General features: G+C 41.7%; 3 protein-coding genes across 8 annotated transcripts in view; 2 read left to right on the forward strand and 1 right to left on the reverse strand.

The window, feature by feature from the left end:
- LOC106808534 (trimethylguanosine synthase-like) overlaps positions 1–12,527 on the forward strand; it is an 18,796-nt gene extending 6,269 nt beyond the window's left edge. The window contains exons 1-14 of one of the 6 annotated variants that reach the window (XM_014811290.1): positions 534–959; positions 1,446–1,583; positions 1,825–1,915; positions 2,656–3,286; positions 3,392–3,950; positions 4,119–4,292; positions 4,443–5,089; positions 5,364–5,495; positions 5,815–5,996; positions 6,328–6,438; positions 7,070–8,367; positions 11,149–11,315; positions 11,692–11,801; positions 12,253–12,527. In XM_014811290.1, coding sequence (XP_014666776.1) covers positions 850–959; positions 1,446–1,583; positions 1,825–1,915; positions 2,656–3,286; positions 3,392–3,950; positions 4,119–4,292; positions 4,443–5,089; positions 5,364–5,495; positions 5,815–5,996; positions 6,328–6,438; positions 7,070–7,201 — 2,907 coding nt within the window. In that variant the 5' untranslated portion in view covers positions 534–849 and the 3' untranslated portion in view covers positions 7,202–8,367; positions 11,149–11,315; positions 11,692–11,801; positions 12,253–12,527. Of the gene's footprint in view, positions 1–533; positions 960–1,445; positions 1,584–1,824; positions 1,916–2,655; positions 3,951–4,118; positions 4,293–4,442; positions 5,090–5,363; positions 5,496–5,814; positions 6,022–6,327; positions 6,439–7,069; positions 8,368–11,148; positions 11,316–11,691; positions 11,802–12,252 lie in introns of those variants that run through there. The other 5 variants (XM_014811289.1, XM_014811288.1, XM_014811292.1 and 2 more) reach the window with 5 other exon arrangements.
- On the reverse strand, positions 12,475–17,258 carry LOC106808524 (UDP-glucose 4-epimerase-like). The gene is made up of 9 exons (XM_014811280.1): positions 17,243–17,258; positions 17,037–17,078; positions 16,408–16,505; positions 16,057–16,170; positions 15,231–15,407; positions 14,474–14,654; positions 14,150–14,235; positions 13,782–13,974; positions 12,475–13,501 (listed from the first exon to the last, which is right to left on the reverse strand). The coding sequence occupies exons 1-9, from the start codon at positions 17,256–17,258 to the stop codon at positions 13,203–13,205; spliced, it is 1,206 nt and encodes a 401-aa protein (XP_014666766.1). The 3' UTR covers positions 12,475–13,202.
- Positions 17,259–19,396: 2,138 nt separating this feature from the next.
- The window catches only part of LOC106808540 (BSD domain-containing protein 1-like), an 8,242-nt gene continuing 6,909 nt past the window's right edge, over positions 19,397–20,729 (forward strand). Inside the window, exon 1 of the mRNA XM_014811300.1 lies at positions 19,397–19,423. Within this exon, the coding sequence (XP_014666786.1) occupies positions 19,413–19,423 (11 nt within the window). The 5' untranslated portion in view covers positions 19,397–19,412. The remainder of the gene's footprint in view (positions 19,424–20,729) is intronic.

A 20,729-nucleotide genomic window follows, 5' to 3' on the forward strand; every position in this document is an offset into this window, starting at 1 on the left:
TAGATATATGTATATATCAGGAGTCTATCAATATTGATCAATATTGATAGACTCCTGTATATATGTATACATTTATATATATATGTATATATATATATATATATATATGTATGTATATATATATGTTTATGTGTCAGTGTGCGCGCAATGGCGGCGGCGTGTGTTTACAGTTGAAACGCTTCAAGTGGGTACCTGTGAATCAGCACCTATCATAGAATCACCAGGCAAGACATCCATCATCAATAAATGTATTAATCTAATTAAGGATACTGTCAATTAATTAAAATTTAATAAAAATAATATATCTACGATTAGTACTGGAAGGGTTGTGCTAAGCTTTGTGTTAATTTGGTGATAAAATTAAAATAATGTAAAAAATTATAAATGAACGCATATAATCGCTAATAGATGTCGCTAGCGTTCAGCCTTTCCAATGCGATGTAGACTGGTACTCGCTCCCACCTCGATTACTCGATGGGTACCTAAGCTGAAAGGTGGGACCGGGTACCAGTCTAAATGCGATGTACCCATGCTCTACAACATGCACTGAAGGAACTGAAGAGAGGAATTATTAATATTATACTAGATTATAATCGTGGTCTACATCCTGTATAAATTACATCAGTCTAGCAATGTTACAATACATATAGTACGTCAGCAATACTAATTTGTTTGTAGATGAAGCCAACCAACAAGACTGAATGATGTCCGAACTGGCACTGCCACTGGCACTGGCCACTGCCACCGAAGCCGGCGAAGACGAAGTTCGCAGGCTGAGGCTACATAAATAACGTGACACCGTCTTACTTGCGCTTACGTGCCCTATAATACAAAACAAACTGATAAGCCATGACTAGTAGATACCGATGGCACCACTTGGCTGTATTGACACTTGAGCTACCATACAAAGACGTAAATGACTCTCACATAATGTGTGTGTGTAATAGGGCGTTTGTCTGGTAAGTTTTATTTGTGCTGTACGTATTTACTTTATTATTTTTCTACTCTAATGACAGTTACCCGCGTATTTTATAATTTTTTTCAGGTGATGGCTGACTATATGACCGTATGGTCTTTTCGTCATCCCTTCGCTGTATTGTGTACTATTCGCGTTGTTAAAATCTTTGTAATTACTAATATTGAAAGCGATAAATAAAACTCATATTTTATATCTTATATATAATCATAATGTGTAATATACGCAATTAATACAGTAGGTAAAATGTGTTTGTGTGCGCTTGGCTTTGTGGATGATCTTAGCGGACGTTTATTGTAACTTTGTTCATCAACCATTCTAAGATATTTCTTTCCAAAAATGTCTTAACTATATATATGACTAAAATCGATTAGTTAATTTCTATCTTAGCAGCAATTGGCTGATTTGCGTGGGGGGTACTGTAAGGACTTCTTCCATAATCCAGTACTTTCACTAATTGTAATAATAGGGACAAGGATCTCTATCAACTGGGTATTGAAACTTTACCACTGGAGGAAGAAGAGGAATGGGTTGAAGATGAAGACAGAAATCAGAAGGCAGCTGGGATTTCAAATGAAAAGTTGGAAATAAAAACTAATCATCCTGGGTAAATGTTATTTCATTTTTAATGTTAATGTTTTTTGACATGTAAATGTTAGTGTAGCTTCACAAAAATTTCAATGTAAATTAAATTCTTAGAGGAATAGAATACAGTTTTTTTTTATATGATGTATGTAACTAAACATTAGGAATGTCATTTCTGGGTTATCCTCACATAAGTACTATTAAACTCTCTGATTTTTACATTTTTATTGGCACTGCTAATTTTAGTATCTTTTCTTCCGTAGAAGCAATGGCATGTTCACTGCTGATGAGGAACTCATGATAGCCATGGGGTTGCCACTTGGATTTACAAATGGTGGCTGGAGGTCTGGAGAGGTAATGCTGCACATTAAATGCATGATGGTAGATGGAGACTAATTTTTCACACAAACTTGTCTCAGACATTAAAGTTGCTTAACCTCACAGCTAAATGCATATATAGACCTACTGTGAGCTCGTCTATGTTGCAAAAATTCACTAGAACTCATTTGTGTTGCTACTTTCATAACATTTCTTCTCAAAATCTAAACGAAATTACTTCTCTTACGAAAGTAGCACGAAAGTGATGTTTACACATCTGGGACACAGCGGAGCGATCGTTAACAGTTCTTTTCTATGATAAAACAAGTTATAATTCATTATTATATGTTTATTCAATACAATATTGTAAAATTTGTTTAAATCATATATTGTTATCTACATTACATATGCAATCAGGAAACAAATATAGTGTTTTTGTTCCAGAAACTATTTGCGCTATGGCGTATGGATACTATTTTTCGTTATCTGGCATTTCATGCAAATAACTTGCGTCTGACAGATTTGTCAAAATAGTCAACTTCGGAGCACATTTCTGGCTCAATGAGAACATTTCATGAAGTTTGCACACTGCAAGTATGCTCACAGTAGGTCTATATAGGCCTTTTGTTGCGAGGTCTATCCATTTTAATATCGCAATTAATTATATTGTGCATATAGGATCGATTTTTTTTTATAACATACGTATCGTTTGATGTGTTATTAATTATCAAGTATTTTAATATGTGCATTTTCCATACCTTTCTGTCGCCTCGAAGGATAAAAGTATGACACATGATGCGAGGTCCAGCAAGAAAAAACGTCAAAAGCCGAAGAAACGACATCAGAGAAGAGAAGCGGACGACTGTCTTTCTCAGCCTAGTCAGTACTGTGACGTGATCGACGGAGGTCGCGACCCTGGCGCGGCGAACACCACGGAGACGGTTGCTGCCGAGACCGTCGCCACGGCGACAGTCGCCGCCGAGACGGTCGCTGCTTGGGAGGAATACTGGAGCGTGCGTGGTGATGAGCTGGTGTGGGAGAGCTGGGTGCGCAAGTACGCCGACTACATCGATCCCGAGTACCTCGGCACGCATGGCTCCCTCTGTACTCGCGACGAACAAGAGAGCATTCCCCGAGAGGAAGCAGCGGGAGCGTCTCGCGTCGCGCGGAGCGACGAGGAGAGGGCCGTCGTGTCCGGCGCGGAACATCGCCCCGACGCCGTCGCCGGCGACTACATAGACGACTGGAGCGAGTTGTGGGAGCAGCACGTCAGCGCGACGTACTGGACGCACTACCGCCAGTTCTGCTCTGCAGGTGGCGCCGGGCAAAGAACGGCGGGTGCGGCTGAGCTCGTGGAAGCGAACGAGTCCGGTAGAGTAGGCTGGAGCGATGATACGGGAAGCACCGGTGAGCCTGTTGTCAGTTTGAATGCGGATACCCGCGGAAGCTGTGATGTAAGTGAAGCGGACAGTCATGCTCCAACCACAAACTGTTTTTGTGTCTCTGGGATAGGTCATATGCAAGCTGCTGGGTTAGGCGATCAAGTTATACCAGAGCAAGAAAGTCCGTCGGAAGGTGGTGTCATTGACGTGGACGTTCAGATACTTCCGGCTAATGAAGACACACAAACAATTCCGGTATTTCCATTGACATGTGATCACACATCACAGCAGTGTTATTCTTCTATCGAGACAGTGTCACAGAAGTTCGAATTGAGCTTGAACATGGGTGTATGCGAAACTGCTAACGATTCCAACAGGGATCTCACGCCGCTCGATGAGCCTTGCATCCTAGAATATCATCAGCAAACATACCATGGCAGTGCTCCTGGCAAGGGTGGTTGTAGTAGTATAAATAGTAAAGAGCCTGTTGATGGCAAGGAAGGTAAGGAGGCCAAAACATCAAAGTCGGAAACACCTGCTAATTCAAATACGTCATCTAATGAAAGTAAAAAGGCACAAGTCCTAAAGGGAAACAGTGTCACTGGAGGTTTCATTGGAAGCGGTGCTCATGGTGATGATGGTGAGGATGATGAACCTCCTGAAGAAAGAAGAATCCATTATAAAAGAAGGTGTGCATAATAAATGTCTAATGGTCACTCGTCTGTGTCTAAATATCATTCACAAAACGTACTGTTAAGGCATCTTGAGAAATAATCATCTCAGATTTGCTGACGCGCATCTGTTGGTCGGGGCATTCTAAACAAAATTCTAAGAACAGTTATCGGTATTCCTTTCAGCCATGAGCAGGATGACCAGGACTCGACCGTAAATGATGAAAAAGCGGAGGATGATGATGATGATGATGACGACGACGACGACGATGGTGATGATGATGACGATGACGATGATGAGGTCGATGCAAGAAAGACCTTGGACATGATGGGCTTTACATTGGAAGACCAGCAGCCAAGGTTTGCCCTCATTAAATGTGCTGGATCTCATACATCATAATTACTTAATAACTGCCAGTGACCATTTGCATATTTTCTTTTTACATTATCATGACCCTAAGCCAATTGCAGTGCCAAAATATATAAATAAATAAGATTTTTCTATTGTAGATACAAAGATTTAGCTCTGTGGACTAAAGGGCATGTTAAGTTCCATCCTAGAAACGTGGAAGGAAGATCAAAGGTCCTACTCCTGCCATCCCAATGGCAGTCGAAGAAACACACCCACATTCGCTTTGCCGAGGAATCCACAGTAGGCACTAGTGGTGCCACCTGCATGCAGAGCGAGACACTAAAAGAGAACTTTAACAAAGTTGCGAAAAAGCACAGTTCCACTTCTTTGGAGAGTGGCGTAGACGTCTGTTGCCTGCATGAGTCGGTTGCCTCGACGCAGAGCGCCTCGCGTGTATCGGCAGAGTCGAGCAGCTCATCGGAAAGCGATGTTGACATTTCCGATCTCGTCGAGTGTGAGTCGCCAGTGAACAGAACCACTCAGCATGGAGTAGATGACGACGACGTAACGGAGGAACTGGGGTTATGCGATCCGTCCGCGCTGTCACAGTGGCCTGACACAGAGGCGATGACTGCAAGCTCATGGGAGGAGAAGCCTTCGAGGGGGAAGCTAAAGAAGAGCAAGAAGCGGAAGAGACGAAATAGAATTCCCGACGAAATCGCCGAGAACAGTGATCTGATGAAGTACTGGTGCCAGCGTTACAGGCTCTTCTCGCGCTTCGACGAAGGTATCAGGCTTGACAAAGGTAAGATGGGTCCTACGCAGAAACTTTCATTCCAAAAGCTCTAGAGAACAGGGATCCGATGAGAATGGACTTAATTGCACCAGACTAAGTTGGTCTACGTCAAGAATAACATCGTTCACATTGACACGTAAAAGATTGAATTTATTCTAATGTACCCATCAAAAGCCCTCTAGTAGAACGTCGAAGTGACAGTAGGTAACAATTAGAATCTCTCCATGAACACGTTGAGGGGATAAGTAGAACGTGTGGCTGCGATGTCGCTGTTTCGTTTCAGAGTCGTGGTACTCTGTCACACCGGAGCGCATCGCAGAGCATCAAGCAGAGCGTTGTCGTTGTGACGTCGTCGTCGACGCATTCTGTGGTGTCGGCGGCAATACCATCCAGATGGCGCTCACGTGTTCATTGGGTGTGTAACTAATAAATGTGATGAAGGCCAGCCTATGCGATGACAATTAGTGTCTGTGAACTTTTTATTCGCATTCATGGTTAGCTATGGATAGCGTATAAACTACCATGTGAATATGTCCATAGTCACTGACTAAGACAGTTTGCCTTTTTAATGTTTTGAGAATGAAAGCCTTAGTGGGAGTCACTTATTGCAAAAGGCAATAACCTGGGACCAATCTGCATGAATTTAATATTACGTAGCATGAACATACAATTTATAGAATGGGAAATTTCTATACCTTATAACGTGTAACTTATGATGTCTCATATGTTTTTAGTGATTGCAATTGACATAGACCCGCAGAAACTGGAGCATGCCCGCCACAATGCAGCTGTATACGGAGTAACCGATCGCATTCAGTTCGTACTGGGTGATTTCATGCAGCTGGCACCATCTCTCTCAGCAGACGTTGTGTACTTGAGTCCACCTTGGGGTGGACCCGAGTATCTTGGAAGCGGGGTGAGGGAGACGATTATCTGACAAGGTTTATGTCATGGGCTTCTTCCACCCAAACTCTCTACTACTGTATACACAATGTTTTTTGCGTACAGATATTTTCGCAAATTCAGACTTGACGGACAATTTCGCGAGTGGTCGGTGAATTATGAATTATTCGGTGTGAATTATTCGTGTGTTGTTATTTTTGCGGTTGGGGATGTGTTCGCGAAATTCGCGAAAATTAAACCACTGCGAAATATACAGCTTATATACAGTATTTAACTGATAAATGAGAACGGGTGGCGCTTACATATCCAATTATACTTGATTGTAACTTTTTTTATTTGTGCAGGTCTTTGACCTTCAGAAGATGCCTATAGATGGATTTAAGATCTTCGAGAAGGCTAGTTTGATATCGGAGAATATTGCTTACTTTGTGCCAAGAAATTCAAACGTCAATCAGGTGAGTCCTATTTTCTTCTATAGTAGATGGACATGTGTCAAATTAACACATTTTTAGGACAAGGCAAATCTTGCCTTCAGTTTACTCCAGGGTTCGTAGCGGGTCTTCCAAAGTCTTATAAGTACTTATTTTGCCAAAAATATAATAAGGGCCCTTATTAGTACTTATTTTTGGTGAAATCTTAGAAAAGTACTTAATAGTCCTTATTTTTTCTCGACTTAGAGTAAGAATTGTTGTATATATAATACGGAATAATTAAATCTGCTGTGCAATTGTGTATATAAATATTGTTAGTGTACTTTAATAGTCGGTGATCTATCTGAAATCGTGTAAAAAAGTCTTATTTTGGCCTCAAGAAAGGGTCTTATACGTCCTTATTTCAACATGTGTCTTACTACTATGAACCCTGTACTCAGAGATTTTTATATGTATACACACGTTATGTGAATCAATGGGGATATCATAAAAATAGAAGGGGCTTACACAATATGTGATACTTGAGCTGCTAGTTATATGTTTTTAATAGATATTCAGCCTAAGGCAATACTGTATTGCATGATTTTTTTGCCAATGCTCATGTATTTACTTGTCATACTTTTTTACTGGGAAATACTCTGAATTTCTGTTTCAGTTGACATCAATGGCGGGACACGGAGGTCAAATGGAGATCGAACAGAACCTATTGAACAATAAGCTCAAGACAATTACTGCATACTATGGCAACCTAGTACATAATCAGTATGCAAATGAGGAGCCAGAGTGACCAGTTCAAGTGTTGTAAATAGGATTTATCAGCAGTTAATGACATAAACATAATTAACCATTAATGCCTGATTGCGATGCCACTATAGAGTTGAGTTTTGAACTGTCTGAGTTTTGCCTGAGCAACCAGGCAGAAATTGTTTTATTATTCCAATTTCATATCATGATTACATATAAGTTCAATCATGTTGCTTGTATTGCATGTTGTTTTGTATATGTATATTTAATAGTCATCACATTTTATGTAAAACTTTGATCTTGAATATATACAATATCTGGTTGTATGATGATGTATTGTGTATGTATTATGATGTTTAGCATGTGTGCACCAGCATACAAATTCCATGCGAATCTTTCAAATAATTGAAAAAATTCATTTCATTTCTGTTTGTTTAGGCCATTCTACCCTAAATGTTTTTTAATGTAAGCCTTTCTTACCATTTCATTGTCTGGCAGAAGCCCTGTAATCCAACACATAGTCATACATACTCGAGTTTAATCAACAGGAAGCTTTCTCTAGCATGAGAATTATTTACACATGTACATAGAATATATATTATATATTTATACAGTACATAATAACGTCATTAAATTTTTGTTAAGAAACTTATGAGAAAAACTTTAGAGGGCAATAGTAGCAATTAAGGAGGAAGCTGGACACGCTAGAATTCTGATAGTCGTTAGGGTCATTAATTAGGGTTGTAACCGTATCAAACGATGATATGTGTCATGATGAAGGCTTGATCTATGTTTATCTTGTGGCAATTGTAATTCTTCTTATGTAATTGAAATTAATAATGTATATAATTATATAGATATAGGGCTACCAACTAACTGCTCATATATGCATTTTGGCTAAGAGTGAGTAAGAGACGATGACGATAACAAAATATGTATCATTCATGACTGTATATTTAAAATATGTTGTCACAGAAGCTATATTTTTATATGGAATAAATCTAAAATGATTATCTCTTATTTGCTATTTTATTATGTTAATAAAGTAAGTATTAATATATTTGTTTCAAAGTAAAACTAAAACTCTCTCATATGGGTTTGCGATTTCTCACTAGATGACGCCACGATTGTGTCACTGTTTCAGAAGGTCAGAAGTTTCCATCCCCGTGAAAAGGCATATTTTGGAGTGAATTTCGGTCTTCTTTGAACGTATGTTATGTTATACTGCATTACACTGTTATTACGTGAAAGATAATTCTCGATATTAAGCGTTATATGTAGTGAAAATGTCGTTCCCTAGCCGTAGAAACTGATCGTACGTAGTCGAGTTTGGTCATTCCCAACACAGGCACTTGGAACGTCTCAATTAAAAAAAGTAATGACTAATGAGTAATGGGTAATGGTAAATAAACACGAAATGTATTTACTACCAAAGTCTTAATGTTTCTCTACTCTATTTCGCTTATTATTGCCGATAATTACCCGTAAATGCCTGTCAAATGCTCATCTGCAGAACTGCAACACACAAGTACACCGCACGCCCGCCCTTAGGCTTAGATACAATAATGTAACCCAAACACAGGATAGAGTTACAACGCGAGCCTATGCTTTTCTTTGGAGGAACCCCGGAGTATGTATCACAATACTCTGTATTAAACTAATATAACCTGTTACAAAATTTCGAAGCGACGAGCCGCGATATTTTGAGCGCCATTTCTGGTGACCTGTGACACTGGCTTTCCCAATGTGCATAGCGATCGACAAACTTCGGTCAGCTTTAGTGCGCTGTGAGCCCTCCGATTGGTCGGTGAATCCGCTCTTCAAACCGAAGTTTGCTGATCGCTATGCACATTGGGAAAGCCAGCGTCACAGGTCACCAGAAATGGCGCTCGAAATATCGCGGCTCGTCGCTTCGAAATTTTGTAACAGGTTATATTAGTTTAATACAGAGTATTGTGATACATATTAAGTACCAGGATAGCGGAGAAAGGGACGTGTTTAGAATAAACCCAGTTTGGAAGTTCTAGTCTCTGAAAACGCACCAGCAAACCGCCTTGAGTGATTCACTCAGGGGTTCCTCCAAAGAAAAGAATAGGCTCGCGTTGTAACTCCATCCTGTGTTTGGGTTACATTATTGTATCTAGCCCGCCCTGTGCACAAACAACATGAATATCACTATCAGAATAAGAGAGCAGGTAGGAAAGCGTGATCGCTCGATTCATTTCACACCACAGCACGAATACACATTCAACAGCTTCCATCTTGGTATCTATGTGTAGCTAAATGTTCACTTGTTTGAATTATAACTATGTCCTTTGTTCTTACCTACTCCCGCCAGAGATATCTCGTGAAATCCTGCAGGAAATGTTCTTCGTGAAAATGTAAAGAGTACGAGATGTCTGTTTATAGTTTTATACACGAGTAATGGGGCGCATTGCATGCCGGGATGAGCTGCTGCCTCCCTCCGAGCCTCTGGTTCGAGGCCCGCCAAGCCAAGCATAATGCGCGCGGGCATGACGTCACACACACATGACTACAGTGATCGATCGAAAGTACCTCCGTTAGGGATTTTCGGATGATACGTCCTCTTTACATTTTCACGGAGAGAACATTTCCTGCAGGATTTCACGAGATATCTCTGGTGGGAGTAGGTAAGAACAAAGGACATTGTTATAATTTGAACAAGTGAACATTTAGCTACAGATAGATACCAAGATGGAGGCTGTTTGGTGTGTTTTCGTTCTGTAGTCGTGTGAAATGAAGCGAGCGTCGAGCGAATTTTGCGATCACGCTTTCCTACCTGCTCTCTTATTCATGTTGTTTGTGCACAGGGCAGGCGTGCGGTGTACTTGTGTGTTGCAGATGAGCATTTGACCGGCATTTACGGGTAATTATCGGCAATAATAGGCAAAATAGAGTAGAGAAACATTAAGACTGGTAGTAAATACATTTCGTGTTTACATTTTTTTTTTTAGACGTTCCAAGTGCCTGTGATTCCCAACAACTCGCACTATTACTATTAGCCCGACCAGGCTGTGTGACTAACGTCAATATACACAGCCTGACATACATCCATTGGATAATCTTGTACCTCTACAAAAACTGCCGAACAATTACGTATATCTCAAATAAAATAATCATCTAAGCATTTCTGTCTTGTTATGTATCAAGTATAACCTTTACCTTATAGTATTCCAGCGTTGTTATTAAAACTAATACCTCAGTTCGCTCTGAACATTGTAAATTTCAAGAGACGAACCTAAATTTCACTTTAACCGCCAACCGCCATGTTTCCACTGCGCATGCGTTTCGATCGGAACGCGGAAAACACAAAACGACAACATACCATAGCGTTGCAACTCGCGTTGGCGCGAGCATAAATAAGCATAATATACTCGTATATATATAAATATTAAAACAGTGAAAACCAGGAAACGTCAATCTACAACAACTTAATAATTATCATTACGAAGATATGTACTTGCCTTGTGTTAAGGCCTACGCACTGTGAAAATCAGGTCTATTGTCGATTTTAGTCGCACCGAACATGGCGGACATGGCGGCTGTCTGGTTGTTTTCATCCAATTCATCTAAGAAAATACGCATAACTCGATAAATAAGTAGCGGCCAGTAGCGCCCAGTTACCGCGAGCAAGCCAGAGGTTTATATAGATTCGTTTGAGCTATTACATGTGACGCCAGCTGTGGCGATGTTTGGATACCGAGCCAACTACAAGTTTTTTATGGGCAAGAATTTGAAACGGTCTTCTAATCCTAGCAAAGACCGTTTCTTGGAGCTATATGACTATCACTGTCACAGTGCATCAACTAACCAGATGAAGCGTTACCCAAGCTACGAAATTGTATAATTTAGGCCTAAATCATGTCACTTGACAGATACAGGAACTAAGTTTATCGAAATTCCTTACAGATCTGCTGCGTTGCATTATTTGCTAAATCTCTAGTTTAATAGTCGACATTGTTCTTGCAGATGTCTGGAGTAATAGCAAAACTGGCACGGCCGCAGCTAAGAGGTCATCTAACATCTAGCATCAAGAAAGACATGGCTATTGCTATTGCACTCGGCCTTGCAGCCAGTATCTCTTACAAAGTGTTCGTGTCTGACCGCAGAAAGCAGAGATATGCGGATTTCTACAAGTACGGCACTACAAGTTCTACTATTAGTATTACAAAACTACCAAATCTAAAGCTATGATTATTTTTCAGTAATAAACTCAATCTATATCTAGTTGTTAAACAGTCTTAGAAATAAGTCATGAAATCTTAGCCAGTTCTGATTTGTAAAATTTTTGATTATACTATATAATCTGTAATAAAATCTGAAAAAAGTAGTCGGTCCTGCTCAGCAGTTAACAGTCCCGGACAATGGTATTGGCTGCTATTCTCAACACTGATATTTAAACTGGAAAACGTGATATCTGATAAACAATTGACATGCCTAATGGCGTAAATGCTAATATTTTACTGCTGTTGTTTCTTAAAAGCTTTCTACTTGTTGTTTTATTTCACAAAGGAACTACGACTTGCAGAAGGAGTTCGAAAGGATGAGGCAAGCTGGTGTTTTCAATTGCGCGCCGGCAGATGAATAACTGGCGACCATCTAGACTAATTTAACGTTGTTAGGTGAGTACTCACACTATAAAACTACTGCAAACTACCACTACTAAGCTTACAAATAGTACAGTAGGAGTGTAGTACAGTAACCTGCATATAAATGGTCGATAATGACAAAAAATACAGTGAAACCCCGATTTTACGCGAATTCGGATATAACGTGATGAGTCATTGGACCTGTTATTTTCCCTATTCCGGAACTGAAAAGTTTTTTGATGAGTTAAGCCGGCCTTAGATCGAAGCGACGATCGCCTATAGATCGCTCAACTAAATGAGTTTACATGACTTGTTGCTGTGGGGGGTCAGTTTATACGCTGATTTTCTTGAACCCCGTTTAAGCGCGTCCCCGCTTTTTTGCAATGACATTTTATGGACCCCAACGATCGCGTTATAACGGGGCCACACTGTAATATAAAAACAGTCATATTAGCTCTTACAAATATGTTAATTCTTTTTGCAGGAATGTGATTAAATGCCACAGGAGTAATGCCATTAATGAGTAGATGGCGCCACATGTTCTCAGATAACTGATATTCAGTACGATACTGGATTCAATCGTTATTGTTTTTTGAACGTACTAGTAATTACATCATTCAGTAAACTAGGTTTGTCTGCTAACTTATGTCGACACGTTTCAAACAACATTTCCTGTAATTATACCAGCAATAGGTAAAAGATGTAATAAATTTAAAATACGTGTGAAAATGTTTCTTTATTAAAGTATTTTGCTTAATACTATTGTGTAGAGTAGTGAGAACATGGACAAATTCGATTAGTTCGTTTGTGGGTTGTAAATTGAAGGCATGCTCTAAATGGTTTTCAAATTCATTATTAAAATGCTTTATGAGGCTTGATAATTTTAATTGATTGACGACTTAAATGACTCGATAATTGACTGATAACTCAACGATACACAAAATTCATACAAAAGACTAAGACAAATGCAAGACACGCAACTGCATGCCACCAAATGTAACATATAAAATAAGTAATAATTGATATTTAACTACATTCCCAATTTAATTGGCAGTTGCTTTGCATGTTCAGTAGTTGTGAACTGGCCCTGTCAGAAGTTGGTCCAATCTGATTGGGTATCTCTAATCATCAACTTTGCATGATAAGTTACGTCCCGCACGTCCATAATTACACGTGCAGCATTAAACGCCCTGCACATTGCGTGAACAGAAATCAATATAAAACTATGTTATGTACAGAGATGATTCAGTATACAGCACAACCAGTCCTCCAACAGATGGTATCGTGAGCACGTAAGGTTGCAGGTAGATGCGAGGTTCCGTAGTAGAAGCATCGCAGTCCTGAACAGGTTACGATCACGCACCTAACTGTCGGCAACAACTTGATCCTATTCAAGATCAATTCTAACGTTTTAAGTATGCGACCACGCATACGTTACTTCGCTCCGTAGGCGGACGTGCGGTGTGCGGTGGTGAGTAACGGCCTGCCCCCCTTTCGCGCGCCGTCGTCGTTCGTGACGCTTTCTCCCGTCGTCTCGATCGGTTGCCTAGGCAACCTTGCAGCGGCAGACGCCTGCCGACGCGTGCATTCCCTGCGTCGTGCGTCCGTAACCGTCAGTGCTTCTGCGTCGTCTGTGACCGTCTCTCCGTCGGTTACGGGCGTGTGACCGTTTGCTACCGATGGGGATCTGTAGCCCGTTGGATTCAGTGACTGGAACTTCCACATGTGCGCGCCTGTAGGCAGAAAAGTGTGTACGTATGGGATATATTATGTTCAATGATAACCAAGTATGACTTAACCAGCTATTCCCGATATCTTAATATGAGTCCTGGATTGAATATGATTATAAACAAATTATGAGAAAGGGGATGAAGAAAAGTGGAAGAGGGACCGAGGAGGAAGGGGTAGAAGTGTAGTAAATGTCGAAGTAGGAAGGGGTAGAAGTGTGGTAAATGTCGAAGTAGGAACGGGATGGGGAGAAGGAAGTATAGATAGAAAGTCGAGTACACCTACACATATCGCTGAGTCCGTGTACGGCTGTCCAGCCCAGCTCCCTAGCGGCTGCACTCGGACACGAGTACGTGGCGGCGACGTCGCCGTCCCTCCGCTCTGTGATCCTGTACGCGACGTCCCTACCCGACGTCCGCCGAAACTCAGCGACCACGTCCAGTACGGAGTATCCGTGGCCCGTGCCGAGGTTGTAGACCTGTGGCGGCATAGAGAGGTGAGTGTAGATGGTGTGTTCACTCACGGAATGTCAGTTAGACATTCATAGATAAAAAGCTACTCTAAATCCGTGTGATTAAAATAATGGTTTGATTGACGTTTTGTCGATGGCATGGATGATCTCAGCGTTGCGTGGAGAGAACGTGATTATTTACCTTGCACCCGCAACTATTTTCCAGTGCCTTGATCGCGGCCACGTGACCCTTCCCTAAGTCGACGACGTGGATATAGTCTCTCACACCTGAAATGTATAGAACACCGTACAGCTTCGCATCTCTAGCGTCCAATCTTCCTAAATTCTAGTGGAATCGTTATAGAAACAAATTTACCCTGTTTAAACGGAAACTTAAAATTCCGTAGTATTTTTCCTCTTTGTACACGCCACCGATAGAGATTGTAGGGGTATATAATATCAAGTGTAGACATCAGCGCGGCATCTGGGGACAAAACATCAACAAAAAACCATTGCCCATATTTACCTGTGCCGTCATGCGTGTCGTAGTCGTCGCCAAAAATGTTGAGGTGAGATCTTCTTCCTACTGCCACTTGTGCGACGTAGGGCATGAGGTTGTTCGGGACGCCTTGTGGGTCTTCGCCTATCTTTCCCGACGTGTGAGCTCCGACAGGGTTGAAGTATCGCAGCATCACGATGTTCCAGTCCTACCCAAATGTAGAAGGACGTGAATGGCTTCTTAATGAAGCAGAGTTAACATCGCTGTCAATAGTTGACAATACGAGTGTTCGATTCGTTGCTATGTCACCTCGGTGCCCGAATAATTGTATGAACCTAGTTCGGTAATCAAATTTCCGACTTCATTGGTATATACTACGTTGAATATGTATGTACAGATGTATTGGTCTTATATGCGTAAGGAAACATTGTATGTATTGTAAGCATCACGAAGAAATCGTCACCTAAATACTTAAATAATTACGTCATTTGACGTGTCATTGACGTTCCTCGGCTAAACAAATCAGATCACAAGTGTCATACACCATATATGCGTCCACAGGCCCTTGGAGGCTCAGGTTCCAAGAAGAGTAATTGAGCGAAGCGGCCTGTGGTAAAAGAGCGTCTCTCTCACCCTTTTACCACAGGCCGCTTCGCTCTTTTACCACAGGCCGCTTCGCTCTTTTACTCTTCTTGGAACTTGACCCTCCAAGGGCCTGTGATGCGTCGTACACCACATACGCGGCAAGTGAAATATCGTGGATGCACTGGATGGTAATTCTCACCTTGTTTGCCGCGTAGAAGTCTTTCAGAATGAGTTCGTTTATGTGCTTTGATCTGCCGTAGGGGTTTGTGCAGGCCCCCGTCGGGTGAGCCTCGTCCACGGGCAGGTACTGAGGGTCGCCATACACAGTGCAGGAGCTGGAGAACACGAGGTTGTGCACCCCATGCTGCTTCATCGCCTGCGCACGAGAAACACCCTTAGTCCATGAGCCAGACCAGATATTGGTTCCACGTCGGGTGGCAAATTCTCACTATGTAAATTCTTGATAGGCCTATATCCATAGATGAAAAAAAACGGTGAGCCCAATTCCCACTGAATCCACAGCTTAGTGGTAGTAATGACCTCTTGAATGTGGATGATCGCGTCAGACCTCGGACCCAAAATCTGGGTTCCGTGCCTTCACTTACCTGCAGTTAGTGTGACGCCGCGCGATCTCAATGTCGGTGTATAGGCTGAGACCCTTCACCAAGTCAGAAAAAAGATTCAGGGGCCCTTCGTCAGAAATTAGTTTTAACAGCAGTGAGTATTCGTCAGAATTCCTCGTCTTAATATTACTCTGAACTTTGTCTTTTTCTCGTAGACCGGACCTCGATACACTGTGCATGGGAAACCACGTTTCTGTCATCGGTCTACGAGAAAAAGAATGTTTTGACTAATTTTGTTTCTGACAACCGGCCCCGGACGTCTATCGGCGACCTTTCACGGCATTCGTGAATAACGGAAGTTTCCTGGATATTTACCTGGATGTCACCTGTCATAATGACAAGTTGCTAGTGGTTATGAATGGCTTGCGAATTAGTGACAATGTTGTGAGTAGAAGAACTTGCCTCGAGGAGAGTCATTGTTCCTCCTATGTTCGTCTGGTAGTACTGCAGTGGTATATCCCACGACTCTCCGACGCACTTTAAACCCACGAAGTGAATGACGCAGTCGATTTCGTGCTGAAACGCATAGCAAGTAATTCATATCCTACTTTTACGTGGCTGCGAGAAACACCGCATTGTAATTGGTGCAAGGATAAGCGACTTGCTTTGACATAAAAACCAATATTGCGCGTGTGGAAATTAATGTTGCCCACTGCGACCTAACATAAACCATTATATACGTTATATTCGTGCGTACAGAGAGATATGCGTTGTAAGGATAGCCGTGTATGAGGGACGGTCGTGTATATATACCTCTTTAAAGATTCTGCACAGAGCTGCTGCGTCTAGCACGTCGGCTTCGTAGAAGATTAGAGCTTCACCGATGATCTCCTCGATTCGATAAATGCATTCTGTAATATGCATATATTCATATAAATGCATATATATGATGTCATTATAATATCATTAAACATACATGATGTTATATAATATTTTAATATTATAACATTATATATAATATTAAATTGATTGTCATGTGGTAAACCATACTTAATTTATTTATAATGTGCCGTGCGCGTCGCTCAACCGGTTATCTGTCATCCTAACGCAACTCTCACAGCCTATACAGATACATGATGTTATATAATATTTTAATATTATAACATTATATATAATATTAAATTGATTGTCATGTGGTAAACCATACTTAATTTGTTTATAATGTGCTGTGCGCGTCGCTCAACCGGTTATCTGTCATCCTAACGCAACTCTCACAGCCTATACAGATAATGATAGGTATATATAGTAGCATGTCTATATATATATATATATATATATATTATAATATATATATATAGAGAGAGGGAGAGAGGAGAGACGAGGTAGAGATGAGGAGAGAGAGAGATGTGCAGTGAGAGAGAGAGAGATAGTATTGATATTACCTGGAATAGTTTGGAAGTTATCCGCACGATGGCGATGTAGGCCTGCCTTTTACCGCCTCACAGACGGCGTGGACTGCTATATAGCCTGTCCGACCCTGTTGACAGCATTCTGCCGTTCTGTTATGCCTCCAGAAATAGCGGCTCACGTCGCGTATAGACCTGTGCGCGGACAAACTGGCATGTCAAGTGGAGAGCATTTCTGTTACATCTATCAAGAGTCATAATAGAGTCTTGTTTTATGGACTATGATTTATTGCGCCATGGAAACAGCAGCGCACGCCCGAAATTATATGCACACGCCGCGCTGCTCGCGCACTCTCTCAGTACACCGGGACGCATATACAGACCGCTGCGCAACACGCACTCTTATACACAACGCACGCACATAACAGACGCGCGCACACGCACATCTTATACTACACGCAGCGCCATATACAGACGCGCGCACACGCACACTCTCTTATTTAACACGCCTACGCAAATACACAGACATGCGCTGCGCACAGAATAACGCAAACACGCAACAAACAAAGCATACACACGCGCTCATGACCGATATCAATAACCAAGTTGATCTGCAGCTTGCACTGTCACGATAGATACAATCAATGTAACCTAACAAGGTATAGGTTCATTACCTCTTAACCTTATTTTGTTGGTGTTACTTATTTGTATCTATGTCACCATTAGATATATACACGCAATACAATGCTGTTGTATATATCTATTGATGTCAGAATGCGGATGATCATTCATTTAAACGAGTCAATTACGATCAGTTGTGTCTGTCATGAGAGATCCTCGGGGCAATGAATGAGGAATTGCCGGCGCGTAAGACTATTGGGGTTAAAGTTGCCAGGTATATGGCAGTAGCTACTCACAGTTCTTTGTTGCGTCTGGTTGTCTCTGTTTCTCTCTTCTCTCTTCTCTCTCTCTCTCGCGGCTCTCTCTCTCTCTCTCTCTCTCTCTCTTCTCCTCTCTCTCTCTCCTCTCTCTCTCTCTCTCTCTCTCATCTCTCTCTCTCTTCTCTCTCTCTGCTCTCTCTCTCTCTCGTTGGTTCTCTTTCTCTCTCTCTCTCTCTCTCTCTCTCTCTCTCTCTCTCTCTCTCTCTCTCTCTTTCTCTCTCGCTGTCTCTCTCGATCTCTCCTCTCTTTGGTTCTCGCTCTCCCTCTCTCTTACACAAACAAACATGCGCTCTTTCTCTCACACACACACAACACACTCTCTCACGCGCGCGTCAACTTCTCTCGCTCTTTCGCTTCCCCTTCTCTTTCCCTGCCTCCTCTAGAGCGTGATACATCCTTACCTCTCGCGTTGGTCGGGAGCATTGACTGTTACGCTCTGTTAGATCTGCTATTATCATAAGCAGTACCAGTGCTACAAATCAGGAAGTAAACTGCATTCACTGGGATGAGCGCGGATCGCCTGACTGCACCCAGTGACTGAGTGCAGTCAGGCGATCTGCGCTCATCCCAGCTTATGGCAATGTACGAGACCATACATAGCGTATTTTTAATCAGGAATATTTAATACAGTGGTCTCCGCTTTACCGGGACATGTCGGAAATTAATCATAAAAATGTACCGATTAAGCGGTGAAAACATAACAACGTCCGTAAGAATTGTTTTTCAAAGACATGCTGTTTAATCAACCGATATGCACCCATTTATCCGTGTCCCAATAAAGCGAGGACCATTTTAATATTCTATTATTCGATGATTCACATGAAAAGTGTAATGTGTAGCAAATTTACGTTTAGTCAGAATTGGATTCATCAGATGCAGCTAACATTCAAAGACCCCCTATCATAATTGCGCCCCGCCTACTCATGTTATTGCGTCCCATTACTGTATCGTGTAATGATACTACTGCACATGCGCACGCACACACGCACGCAAGCACGCACGCAAGCACATGCTTGCACTGCGCACACGCTTGCGCTTGCGTAGAGGGGGGGGGGGTGTCAACGTCTTAGCATAATATATTAGCTAACGGACGAAAGAATTTTGATGTCAATCTATTGCATGGTGGCTGCGCGCTTTCGGTAACTTCGATGCGCTCTTTACTATAAACGTAATATGATGATAATAATAATAAGAATAATAATTTACAAAAATTGAGCGTCGGGAAAGAAGTCCCAAATGTGCTTTGTGTTGTTCCGTCGTAATTCCATTTTTATCATGAATTTTATCAATTTATTGTGGTTAATATTGCCGTCAACTGCTGTTTGTTGTAGTTTAGTCTACTAGTAAAAAATTCAGAAGTTTTCACTCGTTGAAATATCTCTTCCTCGTAGTTGCTCGGTCACGTGCGTAGCCCGTTGCGTAACATTTGGCCCTCCCGTGGCATTTATCGGAACTACGAACACAAACAAACATGGCATCGAGGTAAGTGAAGTGGCAAACTTATGGGGATTTCTTCCTCTTCTTTTAAAGTTTAACGTTATCAATGTGTACACTAGGTGTAAGGTTAATGAGGAAGAATATAAAATAATACCAAATTGCACATTTTAAAGAAGCTGGAACACTCATTCTGATAATGTAAATGGTTGTCCAATCTGGCCAGATGGCATTGCCAGGTATCTTACTTCAACTTGGCAGTGGCTACGGGTACGGTAGCCGAATGTCTCGAGGCTACGGTTACGGGAGTCCATTCGCTTTCATACTTAAGGAGACAAAGATGGCGGCGCTGGCGCCAGATTTCGAAATAACGCCTTGGGAAATAAATTCACGATTTGAGAGTTTAGATGAGCTAGAACCCTAACCGTAGTAACCCTAAACCTAACCCTAACCATAACCCTAAACCTAACCCTAATCCTAACCCGAACCCTAACCCTAACGCCAAAAAGGGGCTTCGGCGACCGACGGCTACCATACCCGTAGCCACTGCGATCTTACTTCCTACTCCTAGCATCACTATCGCTCGTAGGGTCTATGTCCCCCTGACCTCTGTTTGACCTGGCTTGTTTAGCTATTTCTGACTAACCCTAACCCTATATATATTAGTCAGAAATAGCTAAACGAGCCAGGTCAAACAGAGGTCAGAAGAACATCTAGACCTTATCTCAATATCTGCATCACTAATACTTACTCTTAGGAAGTTAGGGCTGTAACGATCCACCGAAATCGAATCGGATCGCGATTCTCTTCCCTCGATCCGATCCTCGATATTTTTCCCCGTATTTTTGATTTGATCCAAGCTGCTCCAATTTTAGACTGTATGCATCGGCCGAAGTGTGTATGAGACTCGTGCTCTGATTGGTCAATAGTCACGACTCGCCAGTCAGCTAATCAGCGGCTACAGCACATCGCTAACACGTTGTTTACATGGCTCAGTTTCCCGAGTTTGAGAACTACACCGTACAGATTTAATTGTTATTACTTATATTAAATTTGTCAATCTTATTGCATTTTGGCAAGGTGACTGTGATTCTATGAATCTCTAATGTTTATTATTTTAAGTTTCTGGTCACTTTGTCACTGACTTATTTTTATTATATTTTGCTGGCAAAGCCTTGTCCAGTAGCCCGAGTACTGGAGTAGGGCCAAATCCTATTTGACACCCCCCAGGTTTAAAAACCATTTTTTCCTCCAATAGATGGCGGCACTACGCTATATACTGTGGAGTGTTACTCACCAATGTTACTCAGCGACTGTCAGGGGAAAAATAAAAAATTTTTCCGGGGCTCTTTTT

Source organism: Priapulus caudatus, unplaced genomic scaffold, assembly GCF_000485595.1.
Source record: "Priapulus caudatus unplaced genomic scaffold, Priapulus_caudatus-5.0.1 Scaffold284, whole genome shotgun sequence".
NCBI lineage: Eukaryota > Metazoa > Priapulida > Priapulimorpha > Priapulimorphida > Priapulidae > Priapulus > Priapulus caudatus.